The sequence below is a fragment of the Lichenostomus cassidix genome, chromosome Z (genome assembly GCF_008360975.1).
Source record: "Lichenostomus cassidix isolate B80296 chromosome Z, HeHo_3.0, whole genome shotgun sequence".
Lineage (NCBI taxonomy): Eukaryota > Metazoa > Chordata > Aves > Passeriformes > Meliphagidae > Lichenostomus > Lichenostomus cassidix.
In genome coordinates, this window is record NC_139511.1 from 1980666 (window position 1) to 2006074 (window position 25409).

Genomic DNA, 25409 nt, shown 5'->3' on the forward strand with positions numbered 1-25409 from the left:
CAAACCAGAAAACCACCTAGGAACATCTTTCAGGTTCCTTCCAACCCAAACCAGTCTATGATTCTGTGAAAAAAAGGATGATATCTTGAGGAAAAAATGGGAGGCAAGTCATGGATGGGGGGAAAAATTAATTCAGAAATATGAGGGTGATTAAAACTGGGAGATGAACCTGGGAGTGATGAAACTGGGAGAGGAGAAGAACTGTAAGGGCAAAGGCGTGGATTCCTAGATAAGAAATCACCAGAGAGGAGTAACATCCACAAAGTCCTGCCAGCAGTTTGAGTTAGAGATTAGCTGCCATCATGGTTTTGGATATGGCAGAGGGATAAGAGAAGCAATAATCCTCCCCATGGCTGCATCTATTCCGATTCATACTGCTTTAAACAGAATAAATAATATGTGAATAGGAAAACACAGATGCAAAGAATGAGCAGAGATGAAGTGAAATCAGAATAGAACAAACCAACAAATTTTAAAGCCATAAATGTAAAAGGACATAAGGGAAAAGAGAAACTGCTGGTTTTTTTTAAAAAAAGGTGCTGACAAAAAGGCTCATTACTGGAACAGGCAAAGTGAACATTTTGGTTATATCTCAGGACCAATTAATGAAAAATAGACATATGGGATTTTTTTTGTCATTGTATTTGCAAATGATAAAAGTTAGTATCACTAATAAAGTGGTAACCACTCCACAGGTGCTATTTTATCACAGCCAACCTGTGAGGAGAAACAGAGGTCAGGAGAACTTTAAAAGGCAGATATGACTTACTCTGACTCTAAATTGCTTCCAAAAGCATGGTCACCGACCCTTTAAATCACAAGCCAATTACAAGCATTGTAGTGCCATTACTAATTACATGCTGAGAGTGTAAATTTAAAATGGCAATTTCAATTTTCAGTTCACTGGGAGAATGCAGGAAAATGAAATTGCATACTAATTAGTTCATGTGTATCAGACACCTGAAAGATTAGAGAAGAAAAAACTTCTGTGCTCATTACAAGTGAGTTATAAGCAGAGCACTCAAACCTTTTATTTGCCAGGCTGCATATAAATAAAGGAATTAAATGACAAAGAAAATTGATAATGATGGAACAAGGCAAAAATAGCTACAGGCTTGTACATAATCATACTTTGAGGGACTTTGCCCATTATACTCAGGTTCCTTTAGAATTTATCTAGCATTAGGAACTACAAGAGGGGAACAGGCGATTGCTCCAGGTTCACTGCGCTAAATGTTAATTTACAAGTCCTAAAAATGGATTTTCCGGTTTCGTAACTCCCCACTTAATCTCTGCCAAGAATTCACACGGTTTCTCAGTGCCTTCTTCTGGCCCAGCTGCCTCTTCACCCAGAGCAGCCTGGAAAAGGTTCCAGGAAAGGCTCGCAGTAGGGTCTGGGAAGGAGCTGCTGACACCAGAGTGAAAACCCAAGTGGAGGGATTGGCATCTTTCCTCCCACAAGACCAAAGGAAGGCAGCCAGAAATTTAGCCCAAATCTGAATTTTTGTGACCCTACACAGACGTTTATGAAGTGTCCTCCTGGCCAATACAGAACCTGTACAAAAATGGGATGTGGGATTTCCTCTTTTCCTCTCAGAGGAAACTCTTCACCCATAAGAGGGTCAGACAGGGTTTGCTTCTTAAAGCTTATTTCATGCTTGAAGAACAAACTGCTCTGATGCAAAGAACTACTGTGCATAAAGTGTGGGTCTGTGGATGTCTGTGCCTTGCCAAATCTAAAAGGAGTTTCTGCAGAACACTGAAAAGCACTTTTTTTTCCTGAAAGTGTCATCTCTCTAAAAAGATTCAGATTTTCCAGTCCCAGGTGTTTTAAAGAAAGAGAAATGGAAAGAAATAAATCCTCCCAAGACTTCTGTTCTGGAATTAAAAAGAATATTTTTAATTTTGCTCTGAACTGAAAAAAAAAAAGGATTAAAAAAAGGTATTTGGCAAGTTTTGTGAAAATGATAGACTAAAAAGAAAAATGAGAAGGAAAAGAAGGGAATGCTTAAAACACATTAATTGTATGACATCATCTTATCAAAAGTCCTTATACAACATGGTTGTCAAAATTACAGAATAACCTGTGTGGGATTGGAATTACATCCAAAACTCAAAACAAAAACAAAAAAAACCCCAAATTCTTCAGACCTGATGCCCTGGGCTGAGATTTTAGACACATTTTCTCCCCTGGCCCAAGAGCAAAGGGAAGACTTCCCAGGGAGCAAAGTGCAAGGGAGCCTGACAGCTGCTTCCACAGTGCCAAACACAAATGTGGGCTCACCAGACCTTTGGATATTCCCATCCAGTTCATCTCCTAGAAAAGAAATGCCTAGAGGGCTGGTGCTAAATGATTTTGAACTTTTTCTCCAGCTCATTTAATAAAGCCCACAGTCTAACACAGCCCAAAAGCTACTGTAATGCTGACTTTTTCATTATCCATTAAAGTTACATTAGCCTTCTAGTCCCATGGAAATAATTCTGCTCAGGTCCCTCTGAGTGATCCTTTCCAGTTCTTTTCAATGTATAAATTTTACAGACTTCCTAACCCCCCTGATCTTTATGGATGAAAACTGAAATACGACACCTTGAAGGCCCTTTGTGTTTTCACTCTGCAATAAATAACAAACAGAAACACCAGTTTTCGTTTTTCAGAGCTGACAAAACCCAGCACTCCCACCGCACCAGTTCCAGAAAACTTCATCAAGCAGTGCTTTGTGTCTGCCCTCCACACAAGAAAAATGAGCAGGTGGCCCTGTGTGCTTTTCCTCCAGATATTTGGGAGCCTCTCAGAACAATCCAAATGGTAGTCAGGGCAAAAACTTGAATATGAACCAATATTAATGCCTAAGGTAGCTTCAAGAAGAACGTGTGTGACACAGCTGAGGGCTTTATGGACTGTTCAACTTAGTTCTTGCCAGATAAAGTGCTCAAACTCCACATTTTGCTAAATCCTGCTGTGGGTTCACTGGAAGGGAAGCATCCTCCTCACATATTGACCACTGCTTAGTGCAGAGGATTTTCCCATAAGTATTGAACTCACCAACCTTTATATCCAACAGCTGAAATGGCCAAAGCTTAGCCCAATTCATACATCATGAAAAGAAAACACCACCCAAGCAAAGAGCTACAGCAATCACTAAGGTCATTACCTTCATTTAAGCACTGCTACAGGACTTCATACTCACTGCTTCATGGCTTTTACTGAAGTCATTTGCTGGGCATGGAGAAATCCAGTTCACAGTGAGGGCACTGCCATTTGAATCACTCTAACAATAACATCCTTGAGTGGGGTGGGAAAATGTGTATTTCCAGCCCCATGGGTATGGCTGAACTAACAGCTGTTTCAACCTTAATTAAAACAGTCCTCGTTACTTCCAGTAATACTTAACCTGTGTGCCCAGAGCAGCTCAGCAAAGAGGAGCAGCTCTTCCAGCAGGCTCTGGCACTGCCAAAACCACACTTAAAGCACTTTCAGCATGTGTCAAGAGATCTCTGCCACGAGACACTGCTGTGATATATTTCTAAGGACCTAACCACCAAATAAATGCAACATATGTGGAAAGCAGCTTCCCTGAAAGGAGCCTGCATAAATCTGCTTCCATGGTTTAGAGCCACAATGGAACATATGCACACTTTTTTTTTTTTTAAATAAAAAAGAACTTGTGCATTTGTAAAGTCGATATTATCACTGTTTTTCAGCTAAATAGTCCCTTTTAGCCTCGGCTGTGTCTCTGACAATGAATAAGAATCTAGCTGTTCATTAACCACTCGTCTTCATCAGTTTCTTAAGTGACACTGGCAATTGAATCAAGGATATTTTCTTCCTCCTCAGCTCCATCTGTTACCTGAATCCATGGCCATCTGTCATTTTCTGCAGCAGTCCAGGCATTCACAAGACCCTTCTTATTAAGCCGTGCATAGTAGGGGTACCACTTCTGGAGTCCAAAAAGAGCTCGGTGAGTGGAGGATGCAGTAATTTGTTGGTTTGACACAATCCCTCCTTCTATTCCTAGTGGGCCAGAGCATCCTGCAAATGGGGGGAAAAAAAATTAATTAAACTGAAATGATCAACCCTTCTGAGTCCCAAGTGGCTGTAATTACAAAAGCATACAAATAGATCCAAAATGTCATGCCAAATACAATTTAGAAGAAATTTAAAGTGCCTGACCACAGCATTTGCTTAAATTTTATAGAAATTATGTAGAAATTTGCTTAAATTTTGTAGAAATTTTTAAAAAGTACTGTTTGCAAAATACTATTCTGGTTATAAAATTAATGAAAAAGATTAAGCTTTCAATTTCTTTTAGTTTGTTCTAGCTGAAGACTTGTGAGTTTAGGTTTTAGGACACAATGAACAAAAACAATCCACAGGTTCAGATACTGAAATGATTGCTGAAAGTAAATTTAAAAATCTGTAATTACTGCAAAGTTCATATTGTTGTTTTTGCTTCAAAGTTCAGCACTTAGCCAATGCACTACAGATTGTTATTGCAATTATCTTCAGAAATATCAAAACAGGCACAGGTTATCATTCAGTAACATTAAAAATATTTAAGGGTTTATACATTTAGTCAGCAAGCTACAAAGTATATCTTTAACCGAAGTGCTCCAGTGTTCATAATTTTATGTATGGTATTAATCATTAGTTTATCCACCAGTCATGCTTGTAGATGTAATATTTTTTAAAATCAAGATATTTCTGCATACATTGTTTTTTGAAGCCACCCCATCTGGGCACAGGAACAACGGCATTCAGCCATTGTGAGCAACCCAAACTGAGAAAACTATGAAAATTCATTATATACAAACAATTGGCAGCCTATCTACTGTTCAACACCCCCCACCAAGTACGTGAGATTTTCCTTTCCTCAGTTCTGATGCAGAATCTGAAGAGAAGGCAATCACAGGAATTACTCTGGCAGCCACTGTTTCTCTGCTGCCCAGAAGATCTTCTGCTTTGCAGGTCAGCTGCACTTTGGCAATTTTGAGCGCCACAGGACAGATGTTTACTTACATTTCAGGTTTTCTCAGAAACCTGGCAGCGTTTCACCTCAAGCAGTACCCAAGAACAAACTCTGAAACAGTAGCTGAGAAATCCTTACACCTCATGGGCAGAAAGTCACAAATAATTTAACTCCTCGTTAATTTAAAGGTGCAGAGAAGAAAAAGTGACCAGTGCAACTCGCAATAAAACAGACAATGTATTTTATTTTACTCTCAGCCAGGAGACAATGCAGGCAGCTCAGTCCCCAGGTGTGGGGTGTCACTGATGATGGAGACAAATATAAACTAAACTGAAGCTTTAAGCTGATCATGGAGGAAGTGTGATGGACAAGCACATGCTTGTGCTCTGGAAAGGTAAAGCAAACCCCCATGCAGGTGGGGCTCAGGGATTTTAGCATTTAAGGTGCTCCTTAAATGCAAAACTTGGCCCAAACTTCCAGGATATGCTGAAATTAAAGACTGACCTGCACCACATAATGACTTCACACAGGTTTTTACCAGCCCACAACGCTTGGCTAGAGCCTGAGATCCTCATGCCACTCCTCTTTCTCAGGCAACAATGAAAGCTTTGCTTTCAGCACTCCAAACTGCACAAGACACACCAAGCAGGCTCTCTCCTGTCGTTGTGCCAAGCATGAGGCAGAGCCACAAGAAAACAAACTCTTTGTCACCACCATAGGCAGGCACAATATAGAACACACTCAGGAAACCCATGTATGCTGGAAAAGTGTCATTCCTCATTGCGTTTTCATCAAGCATTACTCAAGGATTGAAAAGCCTATTCAGATCTTAGCTGTTTCTGAAGTATTTTCATAGGAGTAGAATAAAGTCCTCTGGTGTGTAAACTGCTGTATCTGACTGCAAGCTGGAGGTAAATGACTCTCCTCTGCTAAGAAAAGTGCATGTTTTCAAAAGTTTCTTGTATTTAATTATTAAAAAAAGAAAAAAAAAAACTATACTGTCTCATAACGGAAAAGAAAATTCACACGGATGTGTGAATGTGTAACTCACCAACACACCAATAACTACAGGACATGTGTATGAAATTAACCATCTTTAACAGCTGCAATCATAGTCTGATAATTACTTAAAAGCAGAGATGTGAGAAAACAGAAGAGTGGTTTCTGAGGGGAGCTTAAAAAGGAGGCATGTTGGAGCCATGGTAGCTGATGTCAGGCATGTCTGTCAGTGCACTTCTTGCCTGAGATGCATTAAATGTTATTTGAAATTCGTGTGAAATACTTACAAGTGAAATTTGAAATTCCCTTCGTAACTCGAAGGCAATTTCCTTTCAAAGTTTAATTACCAAGCACAGCACTTAACTCTATTTTGTCAGCTATGGCCATTTATGCTCAACAGTGTTTATCTGCCTTAGCCTTAGGAGGATTATTCCTGAAATCCAAAGAAAATCGCTACCTGCAGGGAATAGGTACTTTATTGTACAAGCTCCTTATTTTCTTTGCAGTTCCAGTCATGGTTTTGTCATGTTTGTCAGCTTCTCAATCTGAGCTAAACACAAAATTTACCACTCCTAAAAGTTAAAACTACCAGGCTAGAGACACTTTCTGCTTTGCTGTTCAGTTCAGACATAACAACATCAGATGTGTGGAAAGCATGAGACTGGATAATAATTTAGAAACATTATATTTCTTAAATTATCGGAACATTCTGCTTTTTTTTTTTTTTAATTTATTGAATAGCCAAGACTTCAGCAGAAGTTTCATTAGGATCCTGTGAGTGAGGTCCTTCCACTGTTAAATCTGCCCTTTTATTCACCCTTGAGGTATGCATTTTATTCAGAGATAATTTTCTACAAGAAAACCTTTCAGTTTACTTTGTTTTATCAGTTAGAATTGAATATTGAACATATTTTTGGGTAGTTGAATACCACAGCAAATGGACTTTCCTTAGCCATCTGTTCATTAAGTTCTTCCAAAACTTCCATTAGATTAGCGAGTCACTCTTTTTTCTTATAAAAGCTCTAATGGGGTGATTACTCTCTAAATTCACAAGAAATTTGCTTTTCCTGTAAACCCTCAGCTGAATGACCCATCTCTGGTTCTATTAAATATGTTTTATCACTAAAAGACGGGTTACAGACCAGTTTCTGCACACACTATTAAATTTCAGACAGAAAAAAATACTTTTCTTCAAGTTATCCAGTATTTTTTTAGGTGTTTCAGAGCTGTGATATATCATTGACTACTAACAACGAAAACAGGCAACAAGAGCTTTTCCAGATTTTGTTTTGTTTTGTTTTTTAATGAGATGCATATTTTGTACAAGACAAGAACAAGTACAAGAGATGTTATATTTTATTGTTGTACTCCTGTTTTATCAAATCCATGGTTCTTTTAACAGAAATCATGACAGCTTGGGAAATCATAATATCACTGAAGTGACTGTGTATAATTCAGACTGGTCAATGTTAGTCATTAAATTAAAAAAAATTATTAATTAATGGAGACACTTTGGATATAACAACATGCTTGATGCAAAGAAGTAAAAAAAAAATTAAACAGCAATTAAAAAGCTGCCTGACATATTTGTGATACAGATTCACAAGGCAGATTTTGTCATCTGGAGCTGTTAGTTCAGTGTCATTAAAGAGCAACATACAAAGTCAAGTAATACTGGTTTTAATCTTATAGTGACAATTACTGGTATGCACTAAATAAAACCCATTTAATGCTTCCCTTTTCCTCATCAAACACAAACTTATGCTCATGAAGCCTCACTATCCATGGAGATAACAGTGCCAAGGTGTACCAAGAGCTAGGTGAATGGATCCAGGGAAGGATGGGGAAAAAGTGTAGCATAGAAAAAGCTAGCATAGAAATAGTGAATTTTTCACTTCTCCTGAGAAGCCCCACCACGTGAAGACAGCACAGTTATAAACCTGCCTTGAGGGCTTCTTTTACAATCTCAACCTTTATTAGGTCCAGAAATGTTATGTGCCATTTTGCACCACAGACCAGTTGGTTTTCAGTCGATTTCACTCACAGACCAAGGGTATAGGGATCAAAGAGCTCCCCAGAAAAATGAGTTTTGTGCTTCCACCCTTATCTCTGGCAACAAGAAATCCCCCCAGCTGAACAATAATATTTGAGTAAAAAGAAGCAGAGGGAGATGACAGTTAGTTTACTGTGGTTTACATTGATATCTCCTCAGAAGAACATTAAAATAGGGAAGTAAGTAGATGAGTCTTGTTCTTTATAGCAAAAAGGCAAACTATTTTAAGATAGTTACTACAGCGAGAGATAATAGGCAGAAAGCACTGGGTAAATATGTTACTTGAGCATATTTGATTTGAACTATTACATTTATGTCAGTCCACAAATTAAGCAAAACTTCCAAATGGTTTAAAAACTGCTTCAAAATATGAGGATTATGCCTTTGCAAAGAGAATGAAAAGATTTCTTGTTATTGATGAAACATGCCTGGCTTTGCAGCATGAATACATAACTTCCATTTCCTCTGCTGGTCTGCCTCTAGCCAACGTCACCAAAACAAACATGCAAAATTGAAGGCAGGGAGAAAACAAATCTGCTTTAGACATCTGCAATCCTTTCTCACTCCAAGCACCTCATTTTCTAGAATGAGGTTACCCTGGCTGTGCTTAGCAGGGCCTGGTAATGGTGCTGAACACCAAGCTTGACAATGGGATTATGATGACCTCTGGCACTGCAGTAATTCATGCTCCAGGCTCTTCTCGTTCCTCCTCACCCAGTTTGTTCTGCCAAGGACAGCTCTTCCTAGATAACAGCAATTCTGATTTCTAGGAGCTCGTTGGATGGACTGGGACAGCCATTTAAGAGTCTCTAACCAAAGTGCTCACTGTATGCAATGTGATGTTTCTGCAGGGTTTGCTTTCTCACAACCCTCACTTGATAATGCTAAAATCTCCTTGATAAGAGCTACCTAAAGTGCTTTTGCAGAGACATGGTTGGAGACACAGCTTCAGTTCCTTCTGGAGGTGTGTGAGGACCCTCTCGTGGTTTCAGTGATGTGACAGTCCCCAAATGCCAACCTTACCACTGAAAAATGGGGTTACAGATGAACACTGATTGCTGCATTAATTAATGCTGATGGACACACAGGTTACCCATATTCTATCCAGGCTTCAGACTATTTCTTCTTATTCTCACACAGAGATTTCAACTCCCTGCCTATAAACAGTTTTCCACACTGCAGTCCCCAGGCTGATATTCACATCCCCCTGATGGACATTCAGAGGGATTTCCTACCTCGAGCAAGTGTGCAAAAAAATTACACTTCCAGCATAGCACAGGAGCATGTGGAGTCAGCAGCTCAGGCAGTGAAAGCAGATTATGTCTTTCTTTATACAGTGTTGTGATTGAAATACAGGGTCATTATTCAGGATTGGTTTGCTTAGCTCTAGTCTGGTAATTCAGACTAGAATCTAGTCTGGTGATTCCTCCATTTTGCTCCTTGGGTAGGATGGATAGGATGGCAAATTCCACGCCAAAACCCACAGGGATCAATGCTGGGGAACTGCAACATGCAGAAAAGGTGAAGAAGGGGCCTATAGGAGTAAAATTAGAGGAAGATACAACTTCTGATTGAGGCAGAGCCTTAAACTGAACAACACTTGAAGCTGGAAAAATACCATGGGACAACCATCACTTGTTGCTTGGCCCTTTTCTTCTTTCATTCATCAATTATCAATTTCTGATCACTGTCAGACGCACTATTGGATTTGTCACCAGACCAAACATTGTTATTCCTATGCTCAAAAAGGAACAGTACATCCAAAACTTCACTACTTGCAATCAGAAAAATACTATTTTGTCTTTTTGGTATGTCTTCATGAAGTGATTGTGTTTGTGTAGAAGTCCCTCACATTAATAGTACTGATATCATCCATAGGAAAATTCAAAATTATTTTAACAGAACTGGCCTGGGAAGAATTATTTCAGGACAAAGATATACAGTTTGTGTCATTATCCTTATCAGACAAAACCATGGCATCAAACCATCCAGAAAAATTTCTAATCCAAAGAAATGCCGACGACATTAAAGCAACACCATTCCCAATGTGTTTCCTGAATCCCTTTTTTTTCCAAAGCTCTGGTAGTGAACATTCAACAACCCCACTTGATGTTTGATTAGTAAAACTTGAATCTTTCTTATTAATTTTTGGGTTCTTTTGGGTTTTTTGGTTTTTTTTGTCCTGATTTCTCTTCTTAGTACACCTTTCCTTGCCACATAGGTTAATAGAACCCAAAATTCAGGGTAGAGTTTAGAAGTCAGGAAAATGATAGGCTGAACCTTGACTGTGACACAAAGTTATTTAACTGCCAAAACCAAAATACTTCCTCTGAGTTTATACCTCTTATTTAAGTTACAGCATTTCATACACATTACTTTCATTTTATTTTGTTGTCAAGCAGCAACTATGAATTCTTGGGAAAAAAAAATACTGCGGTAAGGCCTTTAGTCTCTCAGACTCTGTTGAGCTCTCATATAGAAATACATTAATCTTTATGTGAAAAATGATTTTTACCTTTCAAACTGGCAGTGTGAAAAATAACATTTCTACCATGTCTGAGTGTTGACATTAACCATCGACATAACTCACAGCCACTTAAATACCACTAAAATTAATCCGAAAAAAAGGAAATTATGGTGCAACACTAAAAAATACAATTTCCTCACAAGAATTAAACAACATTTATACTATAGAAGGTAAATTCATAGCAGCTTTCAAGTAAAATCACTGTCATACTTACACATAAGAGAAGACAGACAAAGAAGCCAAAGCCCCTAATTGCCTCGCAACAGTAATTGATTATTACTAATTTTACCTTAGGGTGTAGTGACATGAAAAAATACGTGACTCTGAGTTCTTTTTACCAATCCCAAGATTTTTTTGGTGGAGCTGGACTTGGGCAGCTTGGGCAGTGGAGGAGATTTGTGCAGCTGTGGATCTCTTAATTACCTCCTTTATTTCTACCTGCTGCAAATGCTCATGACAAAGGATTCAGCCAATTAACAATTTAAGCATAACTTTGGCATTTTAAAAACAAAATTAAGAACTAAACTGCGTTTAAAAATAGTCTTTATTTGCTGATGCTAGCTCCTGTACAATCCATGCATTTCTCCTCTCCTGAGGCAGTGACAGAAATATTTCTCTGAACAATACAAGGAACCTCAACAGCTTTCCAGCTTTTTAAGGAAATCTGCTAATTAGATGCTGTTCTGAGAAAGTTTAACCTAATTCCAGGGTAGTTACAGACAACTTCTTTCAGAGTTTCTTAGTTTTACATTTGCATTCATATATCTTTGGTGGTATGAAGGTTTCTTTTCTTTTTTTTATGGGGTGTGCAGCACAAACAAAACCTTACCAACGTGGCAACTGCATTATATTGCAGTGTGTCTTCTCTTATCCCTAAATTCACCCCAAAGGACCAATTTTTGTTGTCACAAAGAAGAAAAATGAATAATTTTTACCTAAAGTAGATAACCAGCTACAACTACTGCCAGTTTGAAGGCAGATCAGCATATTTGTATCTATGTGGTTAACAATCTTAAATCTGCCTGTTCCAAAAAGCAAAATTGAAAAAAACCCAAAAATACCCAAAAAAATACCTAAACCCAAAGCTTGTCTTGGGAAGTGAAGCTGGAATGAGGAGATGGAGTCACAAGGAAAGACAATCTGCATTTTCTAGCAGGTCTACCATGGAAATCAGTGGGATCCCAGCACCAGGATAATTAGCATTCCTGCCAGCTGGCTTGACAACGAGCATGTTCATTTGCCAGGAGAAGGGTATGTGCTTTTCAAGAAGCAATTCTTATTTTGCTGCCTGGAGATGTTCTTTCTGCCTTTTGTGGTTTGGCATTGTTTTTATTCCCCCCTTCCACGAGTACAGCAACTGCTCCTAGAAATGACAGCATTGCTTGTTACAAGATGTGTTCATTGAAATTGGTGCAAGAGGTATTCACTGGAATAGCTTAAAAACTGTATTTTGGCACTCATATGAATTCTGCATTACAATGGGATGCATGTTCTTCAGAAAGAAGTAAAAGGATGGGAATATCCTGCAATATACTGCTGAAGTGCTGTGCTAAATATGAGCTATATCCACTGCACTGGACACAAACTGCATGCAAACGACAGTAATTTAAATCTGGCTACACAGAAACAGCCCTTCTCATGGCCTCTAAGCTGTTTCCATCTTCTTCTATAACCCATCCAACATTTTAATAACTGGGAATTCAGATATCTTCATTTAGATCTTGTTCCTGGAAGCCATTTGGTGTAGTTATAACTTTATATTCATGTAAAGCAGCTTTAAGGATCAGGGCTTGAAGCCTTGTTAAAAAGACAGAATTAATTTAAAGGTCGTGCACTTTTATTAGGGTGGAGAAAAAAATCAGAATGAAGTCTCAGAAAATTCTGGTTTTATATATGGAGTAGAAGAATTATTTTAGTAGTGTAGCAGTGCAGTAAAATGAGATATCTTATTTGTGACTCTGTGGTGTATTTTAAGCATAAATCTCTACATCCAGATTTTTTTTTTATATCCCCTTATTTTTCTTTACATCCCCTTATTTTCCCTTGTCAACATCTATTTAACCATAAAAAGGACACTATTCTGAAGTGTTTAGAGAAATATCTGACCAAACAAAGCACACATAAGGAATGCAATACATGCCAGCCAGCTTCAGCCATCTCAAAATTCCATATCTACCCCAGACTGGCTGCTCAGGCTGTGTTTGTCATCTGTGGGAGGAAACCCCCAACCCTAAACCTCAATTTTCATTATTTCATTATCTATTAAGCAAGCATTCAAGACAGATATAATCAGCTTTTCTGCATCTATTGGCCAAGAACAAACCTGAAGCACTATTTTCAACTTAGTGCTTAGGTTTAGGAGGATAAAATTAGATGAAATGAATGTGATTAATTTTGAAAACACTGAAAAGACATTGCTTTAAAAATTCATGTTGATCTATGATCTTTTTCTGCAAAGCTAGAGGTCCTAGACAGTTAACATACTTGGGCTTTACAATTCCTTTACAATTTTTCAATTCCATTTGAATTTGAGGAATTCTATTTGAAGAAAATGGGGTTGGTTTTACTTTTTAGATGTGTGTGATTTGAGATTTTTTTCGTTTGGTTTGGTTTTGGTGTTGCGGTTTTGTTACTGTTAATTTTTTTTGCTTTTGGTGGTTTTTTCTTTGCAGTGTTTGGAGTTTTTTAATGTGGGAATGGTCAAACACTGCACCAGGCTGTACAAGAGGTTGTGGAGATCCATCTTTGGAGACACCAAAAGCTTGAGTGGACTCAAGGAGGGAGGGTGGCGAATTTTGCCCTGCCAGCCTCAACCTTTCTGAGACGTTCTGATTCCAAATATTTGTGGCTCCAGCTCTTTTCAAATCAATGCTGACAGAGAGGAAAACCCTGGCATCAAACCAGCCCAGAGGATTCCTTCCCAAGTAGGAGTATTCTGATACTGTTCTGTTGATTTTGGAGTTATGCTGGTTTAAAATGGGTGAAGACTTGTCCCTGAAGTACTTGACTTTATCAAGTATTATACAGTGTTACACCTAATAATAATAATAATTATTATAAAAAATTTGTTCATTAGCAACTTTTCTTACCCTGGGAGCCAGTCATTAGTAGACCACTTTAGACAGATATGTATATACACACATCTTGCATATAGTGTGTTTGCACTCTCAGTTTTTAAAATAAATTTAAATTTTTAAAATAAATTTAAATACGAAAGTATTTCAGTTCCAGCCAGTACCACTCTGTTAGAACCATAGCTGACAAACAAAAATTCTGTTTCTTTTCCCATGCCAAATCATTTTTTCTGCTGATAGCTGTATGGATAATCAGTGTATTTTAAAAAGTAGAAGTTCTAACTGTAGGAATTACATCTTCATTTCCAGGAGAAAGTAGAGGACACTTTTAATTTTTTTGAAACATATTTGCCTTTTTGTTTATATATATATATATATATATACATATATATATATGGTTGGTTGGTTGGTTGTTGGAGTTTTTTTGGTTTTTTTTTTTTTTGTTTGGGTTTTTTTGCCAAGCCCATTTCTACTGCCATCTCATCTGCTCTCCAGTTCATGACAGGTTTTCTTCTTCCCCCACGAGCAGCTATTGCTTCTTATGCCTTCTCTTAAACATCACTTTTAAATACAAGCAAAGCCTAAACCCTCCCACACAGAAGGCAGATTTTTCACTTGGGATTAATTCCAGATTGTGCAAGAGCTGTCCATGGAACACTAACTTTTTAAATTTTAAAACCGTGTCGATCTCTAAAATGAATGTAAAATCACCATTGCCCAAAGGAGATGGTGTGATACCACAGTCACATGAGCTATAAATCTGGTTTAGCTATTCAGACCATTACCAGTAACTAAAAATCTCTATATTCAGTGTGTTGGTGCTGCTCTGCGTTGAGTATTGAGTGTCATTTTATGGATTGGTGTTTGGAGAATCCTGGTGGCCACAGCTTGGCTCAGCTTTGCACAGTTTAGCTGCTGGGTGTTTCAGTCATTCCCCAGCTGATCAAACTGTTTGCTCAGTCCTTGTAGCTCAAGTGTTTTCTCCACAATCCAATGTTCTGATCTGAGAGGTATCGAGCAGCTCGGTGCTAACGGCTCATGTTAATTGTTGTTCTGAAGACTCGTCCTAGGGGCAACACCAAATCGATGCTTTCACTCCCACTGAAGGAATTCAATCAGCATTTCCACTGGGACAAGGCAGGGCATCATGTGCTCCTCTTTCTAGTCAACCACAATGCAAATGAAATAGCAAAATAGAATTTACAAACACTCTTTTTTTCTTTTTTTTTTTGCACTTCAGTAGACTTGGAGAGCACAAAGTGCCAGTGATTATGTCAGACATTTTTTGCCTACTAGTGGATAAAAAATAAAAAAGTCACAGGCTTTGTGACTTCAAGGTGACTCCTAACTACACAATGGAACAGGATATTTTCACCTGGACGTGGTAATTTTATAGAGCTATTCACCTCTGAAGTCTGATTAACAGAAGGCATTTATCTCCATAAGTTTGCTTCACAGGTTTAAAACAAAACAAAATGGATTTCCTTGACCTATTAACATCTTAATTATTATTACTCTGATTTCTGAAGTGTGACTAAATGTTAGCAGGCAGTGTGGTACTGCAGCAATGAGGTGCAGGATATGATTAATCTTGTTTTATGCCTTCACATAAAATAATGCACGTCAGAGGCAACATCTTCACCAATTTGCATCAGCAGCAGCTAACGAGCACACAGACACTTCCAGACAAGCAAACTTTTCAAAGGATGCTGTGTTCAGCTCCAGGTCTGCAGGAAGTGACATGAAAATGAAGTGATTAGTTATGTTCCACGCAGCAGAAGACAGCTTTTCAGGCAGTAATGGGAAGAATTGCCACCTATTTGCCGATATGTCCAAAGAGATTAAATGTTTTTTATGCTGATGTAGCATCTCCCCCAAAAGCAGTGCATTATTCTGTTACCACAGAGGCCAGCACAGCTCGTGTGTGTAAGCAATGGCCATCAGAACTAATCAAATAAAATGAAATTGAATGTTACTTTCTACTTCTCAAGAGTGCCATTATTGCTGAGTGACTGTCGTGTGCTTCTATTATGAAACCCTCTTTCATATTTTTGTAATAAGTTCATAAAATTAACTTTGGGCCTTTATGCACTCTCTAAGCTCCATGCTGAGGACACAGACTGAAAATAAAGTTAGGCAACTCTTAGGTAGTCTGAGATTTAAAAAAAGACATCAAAAAAAAGCAGCAGAAAGGATTTTAGACTTCTTTCAGGCAATTTTTTAACCATTTTTTCTAGTAGTGAAGCGAGTTCATGGCATAGTGTTTTTAAGAATTGTGCCTAGATGGAAAGAGATTCAGGAGCTACAGCAGTGTACTGATAGATAGTTCCATAATTAAGATCACTAGGAACCTAAGAAAAGCTGCTGAAGAGAGCTAATATTCCCCCTGTAAATGGCAGTTCTGCTTGACTTGTTGGAGTCCTTTAACAGAGGCGATATGCGTAAGGATAAAGGAAATACAGTGGAAACAGCACTCTTGGATTTTCAGAAAGCACTTGATGAGGTTCCACATGAAAGGTTCTTGCCAGGGAGTGGGGAAATGGCCCTGCTGTAGACAGAAGTCTAACTACAGCAGAGAAAATGTCTTTTCAGGATGAAATGTCATCAGTGGCATCCCCCCAGGGTCATTGCTGGAGTCAGTTTTACTCACCAGTGGCCTGGAGGAAATTGTGAATGGGGAAATTGCCCAATTTGAAGCTCTCTGGATCCAATGCCACTCTGATGATGAGCATCTCCAGAAGGACACGGAAACTGAGTGAGTGGTCAAAAGGGTGACAGATGAACCTCATTGTGCACTAATGGAAGAGACTGCATCCACAGTAAAATCCCTAAAATGTGCCTGCACTGAACTGAACTTGGAAATGGCATTGCAGCTGCAAATAGCACAGGATTTTCTGGGTTGGAGAGCAGTAGACTAAGGAGGGATACGACTTTGGACAAGGTGAATACAGTGCTGTTTGTCACCTTGACTTTACTGAAATTAGGGAGCACTCACTGAAATTCACAAGAAATCAGCTCAGCCCATGAAAAACCAAAGCCATTCTTTGCACTGTGGTTTGTGATATTCTGGAGCATCTAAGGGTTCAAAGAGGAATTGGACAAATTCAGGCACAGCAGGTCCAAGGATGATACTGAAGAGATTGACCAGGGATGAACCTTTAATATTCTTGTTAAATGATATTTGTCATTACCACAGCCAGAGACACAACATTAGGCCACCCACTGTTGAACTACCTGACATAATATGCAGGATTTTTATGTTCTCAGGAATTTACCATTAACACAACAGTGAAACTTAGCTAAGAATCCATTATGTTATTCATGTAAATAGCCTATTTAAAAACAAACTCCCCAAGAAAACACACTGCATTCATAATGAATGCATACAGCAGTTCCATTAGAATGGAAACTAAAAAGCTACTTTTTCAGAAGCATATCCTTTTAATGCTGTTTATAGGCTCTTTACTTGGTGTTCTGTAGGAAACTTAATTATCCAATAATTTAAGATGATACAGAAAAAAAAAATTGTTAGGGGATTACCAAAAAGGGAGTTGTATTTCTAAGCTGAAAAACTAAAAAATTATATCCTCTCTCCTGAAATAAAAATATGCATGGTCAATGAAGTCACTACATAATTGTGATGTTTACATTTAAACTGTTTAAAGAACATCATGTAGTCCACCAAAATCCACATAATTTATCATTTTTATTTCAAGAGCAAAGCATTAAAAAAAATTGAATTTATTGTGGAGAAAACCTTCACCTAATTTACAAAATGCCTAAATGTTTGAAGAGTCATTTGTAATTTTCACTTCCAACTATGTCTGAACAACTATTCATAGATGTTATAACAAAAGGCAAATGGGAAGTTGCCTGTCAGCAACACATAAATAGGTATAACTCCACTAATTTCCCCTGATTCATTAAATGGTGATGCCTGAATATGAGCCAGGAGACCCTTTTTTGCTGCCAATGTCTGTATTAAGAAATTCCAAATAAAGTTACACCAGGCAACATTACAGTGCTGTTTCCAGAGCCAAGCTGTTTGGTTCTTTTGATTCAACAAGGCAGCAATAGCACTGAAAGAAGCTATTAGTTATCCATAATGACTTATCAAAAAACTAAAATAAACCATTAAAAGATCTCTGTTTAAATTCCCAATATCCTCTTCATTCCATGTCCTCACTGCCAAGGCAGAAATCTCACATGGCCCCAGAAACTTCCAAGTGTTTTTCTTGTCTAAGTCTCTGCAAAATCTCCTGTGACTTCCAATCCCTTTGGTTCAACACAGTATTGTAATGTTGGATGCTGTTTTTTTTTAAATTCAGCTGCCACAGGAGTTGACAGAGCAGGGAAATTTGTTTCCCAAAATGTCTTGTCTTTTGCAGGAAGACCTAATCTCAGCAAAGCTCACAGCAAGGAGGAATGTGAGCATTTGACCACAATGTGTCTTCAGCATCTTCGTCTGCATCCAGCAATGTGAATCACAATGAGCTGCAGGGAAATGGGGCAGCTTGAGCTGTAGGTTTGTGTTCCTTTCAGGAGCTGCAAAGTTTAAGTGAACAAGACTGCTATCTGCTTACAAGAGCAGGAAATTCCTCCCCTGTCTGATCAAATCTGGGATCACATTTTCCAGGCCCTGCTCCTGGGAGCTCTTGGCTGTGACTCTCGCTCTGCCTTCTGAAGGTGCTCCAAGGTGCATAAAAAATGCCAATTCCAGCAGAGACAGGAACCTGCTTTTCCTCAAGCCCCTTGTCCAGGCACAGAGGAGGATGGTGGCCTTTCAGCTTTCCCAAAAGGAAAAACTCCTCTGCATTACATTTGTTACATGTGGGCACTTGGGGCAGGCGTGGTTTTTGCAGCTCACAAAAATCGCTCTTCTCCAAACTTGCTTTCACACTGATTTACCAAACTCCCTGCCCTGTAACCTGTCCTGGTGAATTCCTTGGGGTCTCCTTCTCCTTGTACTTTGCAGCTGTAGCAAAGGTGGCAGATGTCACCGGGCTAGTTGGTGACTAAAAATTAGGCTTTCCATGTTGAATCAAATCCCAGTTTTTAAAGTGTGGGAGGTGTCTGAAATTAGGACTCTCCATCACTAAATAGTAGTAATAAACAACCTAAAAATAGTGTTTCAATACTTAAAATAATGTAAAATTAATCCTAGAGAAATGTAAACTATATGAATGGGGCAAAGACATTACACTTCATTATTAAATCCCATTTTACCTGCAGCAGATATATTTCTATGTCTAAGCCTAAAGCACAGCTTTCAAAGGACCTGTGCCCCAATTCACATGCAGAAAACTCAGTGGAAAACCCACCACACCTTCAGCAGAGATGAGGCTGAACTGATTCCATCATGCACTTGAGGAAAGAAATTTAATTCTTGAGGATTTTCCACCCCACCTATATTATCAAGGAAAAAAATCTTCACATTTGCACCTGATGGAAAGGAGAAAGGTACTGTGAAAGATACTGTGGAAGGACCAGGAGAAGGGTGAGAAAAAGAAGACAAAGAAGTTTCAGTCATGACAATGAAATTAATATCCAGCTTCCTGTATGGAAGCTCCCATCCAGAAGAACAAGGTTATTTTTCAGAGTTACTGAAGAAAATTAATCCTATCTGATTGTAGTGGATTCAGACTTGCTTTCAAAGTTGTAAATTTCCCAGCATTATTTGTCTTTCTCTAAATTTGATGTAATGAATTACAACACTGTTACTTTCTGTGCTACATCTACAATGAAAGCTCACATCATGGATGGGTAAAACTGAATTGCACGGAAAGCAGGAAGAGTGTAATTGCAAAATTAGGTTTGAGCAACAGGAGCACAAATGGGAATTGTTATTATTAGAATAACAATAAACATAATATTGTAAACTACGCACTGACACTGATCTTCAGCGAAGGCATGCAATGCTACTATCAAATACATGGATTGGGCAATGGAGGGAAATTATGTTTATGGGTGAGGTCTACCAGATTTTGCTGGTTCAACAATGGGTATGAATGTGATCATCAGTTTACAAAGGTTAATGTGATACTTTTCTGTAAAGAAAATTTTTATCTACTCCAAACTTAAAGTTGGCCAAATTACACTTGTTAATACAAGGAAACAGTCACTGATACAAAGGAAGATTGAATTAAGAGTAATTCTGTCAGCTCTTCTTGGAAAGCACTCTGTCACACGTGAATATTTAAAGTTTTCACTCTACTTCATCTGACAAACTCACTTGCACCCTTCTGAGTCCCTCTTTACCATCACTATGACTGAAAGACAATGAAGCCTTTCTCTCTCCCTGTTGCTGTTGCCTTTCAGCAGTTTTAGGATTATGAGGCAGAGAAGGTTAAAAGGATAAAAGGGTTTTACCTCAGTGTTTTAACAGGATCCTGGGTGCACAGCTGTTCAAGGCAGAACACACCCAGATGCACACACTGTATAGTGTTTATACAATTTTTATAGACCTTTCATATATGAAAATTAGCATATTTATCTAGGATTCTCCAGGAAGAAGCTTAATAAATGAAGTAATGTCTCCCGATTCTAAAGAATCCCTCCTCAATTTACAAAATATGTTCTAGAGAAAACTAAACTAGACTAAACTAAAGAAACTAAACTAGAATATCAGACTACAAGAATTACAAGCATGTAGGCTAAGGGTACAGAAAATACATAAAAAGGTATATAAAAAGGCAAAAATCACCAGGCCTCATTTCACTGCCACCAGGTTTTTCCATATCTGTTCCTCCCCTTGCAAGCCCTCGGATGATGGAATGGAAGGCACCAAATGGACATGGTGGCATTTGGGGACAGCAATAGCTGCCAGCCCCCAGCACTGCCCTCCCAGGGATGTCACACGTGGCTGCCCAGTGGCCGGAGCCGCGGCTCTGCCGGACGCTCCGTCTGTCCGGAGCAGCAGGAGCTGTGGATCTGCCCTCAGTGGGAAGCTGATGGCTGAAAATATCACATTTCCTTCTCCTTCTGAAAGCTGCAGGTGGGAGAGCTGTGCTGAGCATGGAGGTTTTGGCTCATTTAGGACTCGTGGAACTGTGTTCTGTTACCTGTTTTTTTTTCCTCTCTCTGTAGTTCATATGGATTTTCATGTTTCACAGCTTGGTTCAGATTCCAAGAATAAATGAAACTCCAAAATGTGAGTCAGCTTTCAAATCTCCAACTTTTGCAAGGTTTATTGCCATGCTCATTTGTAATTTTACTCTGTGCCTGGTTTGCTAACCACTGCAGAGATTGAGACAGTTGCATTATGAGGAGTTTGCACAGCCCCACAGGTGATTTTACTCAAATTGATGCTTCCTGTGTCCAACAAAGGGTAGCAGCAGACAGGACCAGGCTAATTCTTATAGCATCTACCCTCCACAATCAATCTATTTGGAATAAATAGCCAAGATCTTATATAATACCTTGAAATAAGGTATTTTCCAACTGGACCATTACCTGAAACAGCAAAAATGTTCCTGTGACTTGGCTATTGGGAACTTTGTTAAACTGACTGCAGCTGTAAATTTATATATTTAATATACCCTTATATGTTTAATATATACAACTTTTCATACGTTTATAATCATTAGTGGTTTTTATTCCATACTTTTAGGGGCCTTTTTTGGTCGTAATAACCTATGATTTGTCTTGAGTTTCCTCCTACAGGCTACAGCCCAGCTTTTATTTCTTTTATAGTACCAATTCCTTACCTGCAAATTATTTTTCATTTCTGTGAGGACATAAAAAAAGAATGTGCATTATTGACCAGACCAGGAACTTAAGAGCTATAGGGGCTACTTTGAGAGTAATGGTTTGCTGTAATTTTTCTTTTAAGGCTTAGAAATACTGAAATATTCATTGTCATAGGCTTTGCCACACATAAAAATGCACATAAAAGTTCTTCCAACAAAGGAACAGTGGATCATATTTATAAGATGAGGGGTTTTTTTTTCTCCTCTACTCTCTGTGAGTGTCTAGGATTGTGAGTTACTGAAAAAGTAGGGTCACACTGCTTCCTCAGTGGGAAGACAGAAGGAATCTCTGTCTCCATCCTCTTTTTACTGAGGGCAACTGAGTCAGGAATGGCACAAACCCTTTAGAAAAGCAGATCTGCCGGTTTAAGTAAGAAAACATGGCAAGAAAGTTGCTCAACAAGGAGGTTCAAGCTAAAGTCAACAATATAGGTTTGAATACAGGGTTGAGTTAATATTGTGGGTTTTGGCACCACATAAAAGCTATTATTGCACTTGGTGACTCACGGTGTAAGGAAACAATTACACATGTAAAATATTCCTATTGGGCCTTCAGGGCTTGCCTGAGTATTTCACAATGACCTTCTGTCAGGTGTCTCAGTAAAGATTGAATCCAGCTGAATTGAACTGAACATCAAAACAAGATACTGAGAAATTAGTTTTCCTAGGGAGATGTTTCAGTACAGTGCAAGTGCAGCAAGATGAAAATGTACCCGAAGGCACAGGGTGAAAGAGAACTTTGTTTCAACATCAAACACTAGAGAGATCAGTCTCATTTTCCTTGGAAAGGGAGAGCTACAGGTCTGATCTGCTGACACAACTTTGCAAACACCTCTGTGCCATACTGGGGATGCCTGGATAGAGAAAGTCTCCAGTGGAAGGGCCAGGGTGTGCTTTCTTTGAAGACTCGGCGTTAGAAATCTCAGAGTTTGATTAATATTTCTCACTAGGTCATTGAAATGCCTGGGAGAACATTTCAATGTTGACAACGTGTTCTGTCATTTCTGTAACATTTTCTGCCTCTTTGCACTTTCATACCAAGGCGCTGCTCAGAAATGCCTGCCAGACAATATCCACAGAGTGGTGCAGATTCAGCAAAACTCATCATTTTCTGAAAGAGATTCAGGATGGGTTTTGTCCAATGCAAATATAGAAATTGTATTCCATTCAAGATTAGCTGAAATAGTTAAAAATGTGTATAAAGCAGAATTCTTATTACTGACGTTAGCCTCTCTTTCAGTGGCAATTCAACTTTTGAAATAATTTTTGCTTCTATTCTTATAGGGTATTCAAAAAAAGGACAAATTACCGAGGCTGAGTTGAATTACATGGCCTAAAGTCACATTTGACATGTAAAAATTCTCCCTCCTGCACTTTCAAAGTCTATTTCTGATATGTTTCTGCTTGGAGATATTTCTGTAATCCAAGGAGCTCACACAGCCAATATTGCTATTAACTTGATATTAAATGGATAAAATTCTTTTAGGCACAAATTTTTTTCCATTCTTTCCTTTGTCTGAGATTAACCACACATAATTTCATAAATACACAAGGATATTATGTGAATGATAAATTAACTACCTTGATGACATTAAAAAATTAACTCCCTTTGATTAATAATTTTGTATACATGTATCTACACATGGACACAGATGTATGCATATCTATAAAACTGCCTTAATTTTTCCATGGAAGTCCTTAATTTGTCATCTAAATAATGACTAGCAGAAATGTATATATTTACTGATTTTTTCTGAAGTGTATGCTTGGTGAACAAGCTGACAACTCTGGCTTTTAAGTTTTATGATCTCTGAAGAGAAACAAACCAAGAAAAATATTTACATTGAAATAAACTCTTCTCTTTGCCTAAAAAATTAATTAAAGAAGAGTTTCTACTTTCTTGATTAGACCACAGTTTGATTAACATTTTTTAACTGGTGTTAAGCCTTCACATCCAGGCTCTTTCCTCTGACATTTCTTTGTTCCACCCCAGAATCTGTGTGACTCTGAAATTCACTGGATCAAAGAAATTATCTGCTTTATTAATTACCCTCCTTTTTTTTCCTTGGCGGTCTTTTATTAACATATTTGTCCAGTTTTGTATCACAATGATTTTTTACTTATATTTAACACCAGTATTTGGGATCAGAAAACAGGCAGACATTCAAATCAAGGACATGCTTAAACCCAAACTTCATACTGCATTACTCACAGAATGTGTCAAGATGATATTTTGAGCTGTAGGGAGGACTAGGCCCCCCTGAATCTCATTCAAAGAGATTTTAAGTCATCAGTGATTCAGGGAACTCAAGTCTGTGTCGGTTCCTGGCAGGTGAAGGGTTTTACAGTGGCTCACCACAATCTTTAAGACACAACATTGCCAACTGGAGCTGCATAAAGAGTCTCATGCCTTGAAAGCAAGGCTCCCCAGCAGATAATCTGGAAATAAGATATATATATATGCAATGGCATCTCCTCTAGCACTCAGCAGCAGCCCAGTTGTAAACAGTTTAATTTGAACAGGGCAATTCCATTGCTGAGTTCACCAGAAAGTTCCTAACCAGGTCAATAGATTTAAGAAAGCGGTGAAATTCTGATTCCTGTCCATATTTTGAAAACACAGACTTCCTGGAAGACAAATTTTACTCAGACAAAAACCTTCCCCCTGAAAACAGAGCTTTTTAATGTTTTATGAATTGTTTTGTTTTGTCTGTGCACTATTTATACCTTCATGTCTGTTTTGAGCAGGGCTTTTCTGAACCTTAGCACGGAGGGTTTATGAACCCAGAACCCTGCTGAGCCAGGGATGGTCAGAGCTGGATCTGTGAGACACAGATATCCAAAATTCACCCAAGGCTGTGAGCATCGAGCAGAGCAGCTCAAAGGACAAGAACCTGTTTTGGATGAAACCATCTAGCCTGGGAGTATAGAGCTGCATGTAAGCAGAAGGCTTGAACATCTCTTTATGCCTAAATCTGTCAGATCTTTAGAAAATTTTTAAGTATAAAAGACATTGAAAGAATGGGCATTTTCAGGTAAATGTAAAGAAAATGCCACTTTGATTTGCACAGAGAGAAAGGCAGGAGGAAACCAAGAGCAATATGAATATAATAGTGTACTAAAATATAAAACCAGAGGAAATCAATGGAAATAAGGTGGAGGTACACTGCTTAGCAGGATTTCTGACATGCTAGACAAATAAACTGGTACACTTGCTTTGGATGCAGTTCTACATATGGACATGTTGAATCCACAGAAAAGGAGGTGAAGGGGCCATAGCATATGTAAAAACATTTACAGTGACTATTCTGATCTAGATCTTTAAAGAAAAAAGCATGAGGAAATTTGCCATATGCTTTAATGGCAGCAACTCCTGGCAAGCAGCAAAACACAGCTCCAAAATGCACCGTGGTGGAATGGTAAGGTGTCCACTGTATGATACCATCTGTTTGATTGGAAACATTAAAATGAAAGGAAAGTCACCTGTGGAACTGTTTGCATATCGCTGCAATTCACTGCCCACGTTGCTCACGGGAGATTTTTAAGAATACAGATTTGCACTGAATAATGCAAACAGCCTGATGCTGATGGAAGTGCCTCCCTGTTGCTGCAAGAGAATGTTGTGCTCCACAAAGTAAAAAAAAAACCAAAAACCCTCCAACCCCAGGAGAATCTGTCTTGGAAGCAGAACTTTGTTTATGGAGACTCCAAGGCTAAGGAAAGCTGTAATGGATGTAATCACAGCTGATAGCTTGAAATCAGCACAGGAGCAAGAAATCAGTTCAGAGTGGGAGAACAGGGGGAGATGCAGCTGCATCAAGGAAATGCTGAGGCCGTAAGAAATCTGGGAAGTAATATGGAATTAATATAGTTTAAATTTTCCATTTGGAAGATGGGGAAAGGTGCTTTCTTCCCATTCTGTGTTTGCTAAACATCTGCAGGCAGATTTTGTAAATACCAGATGTTTGTTGAAGTGTCTCTTAACAGGCTGGTAAGCTCATTCCAGAATGGCTGAATATGTTTTGAGGCCATCAGTGCTCT

The 25409-nt window shown here is 38.5% G+C and overlaps 1 protein-coding gene across 2 annotated transcripts in view; it reads right to left on the reverse strand.

Annotated features, from left to right (window-relative positions):
• Nucleotides 1-25409, reverse strand: part of EDIL3 (EGF like and discoidin domains 3) — a 222132-nt gene that overhangs the window by 65033 nt on the left and 131690 nt on the right. For both annotated transcript variants that reach the window (XM_085043169.1, XM_085043168.1), the window contains one exon: nt 3849-4030. In XM_085043169.1, coding sequence (XP_084899295.1) covers nt 3849-4030 — 182 coding nt within the window. The remainder of the gene's footprint in view (nt 1-3848; nt 4031-25409) is intronic.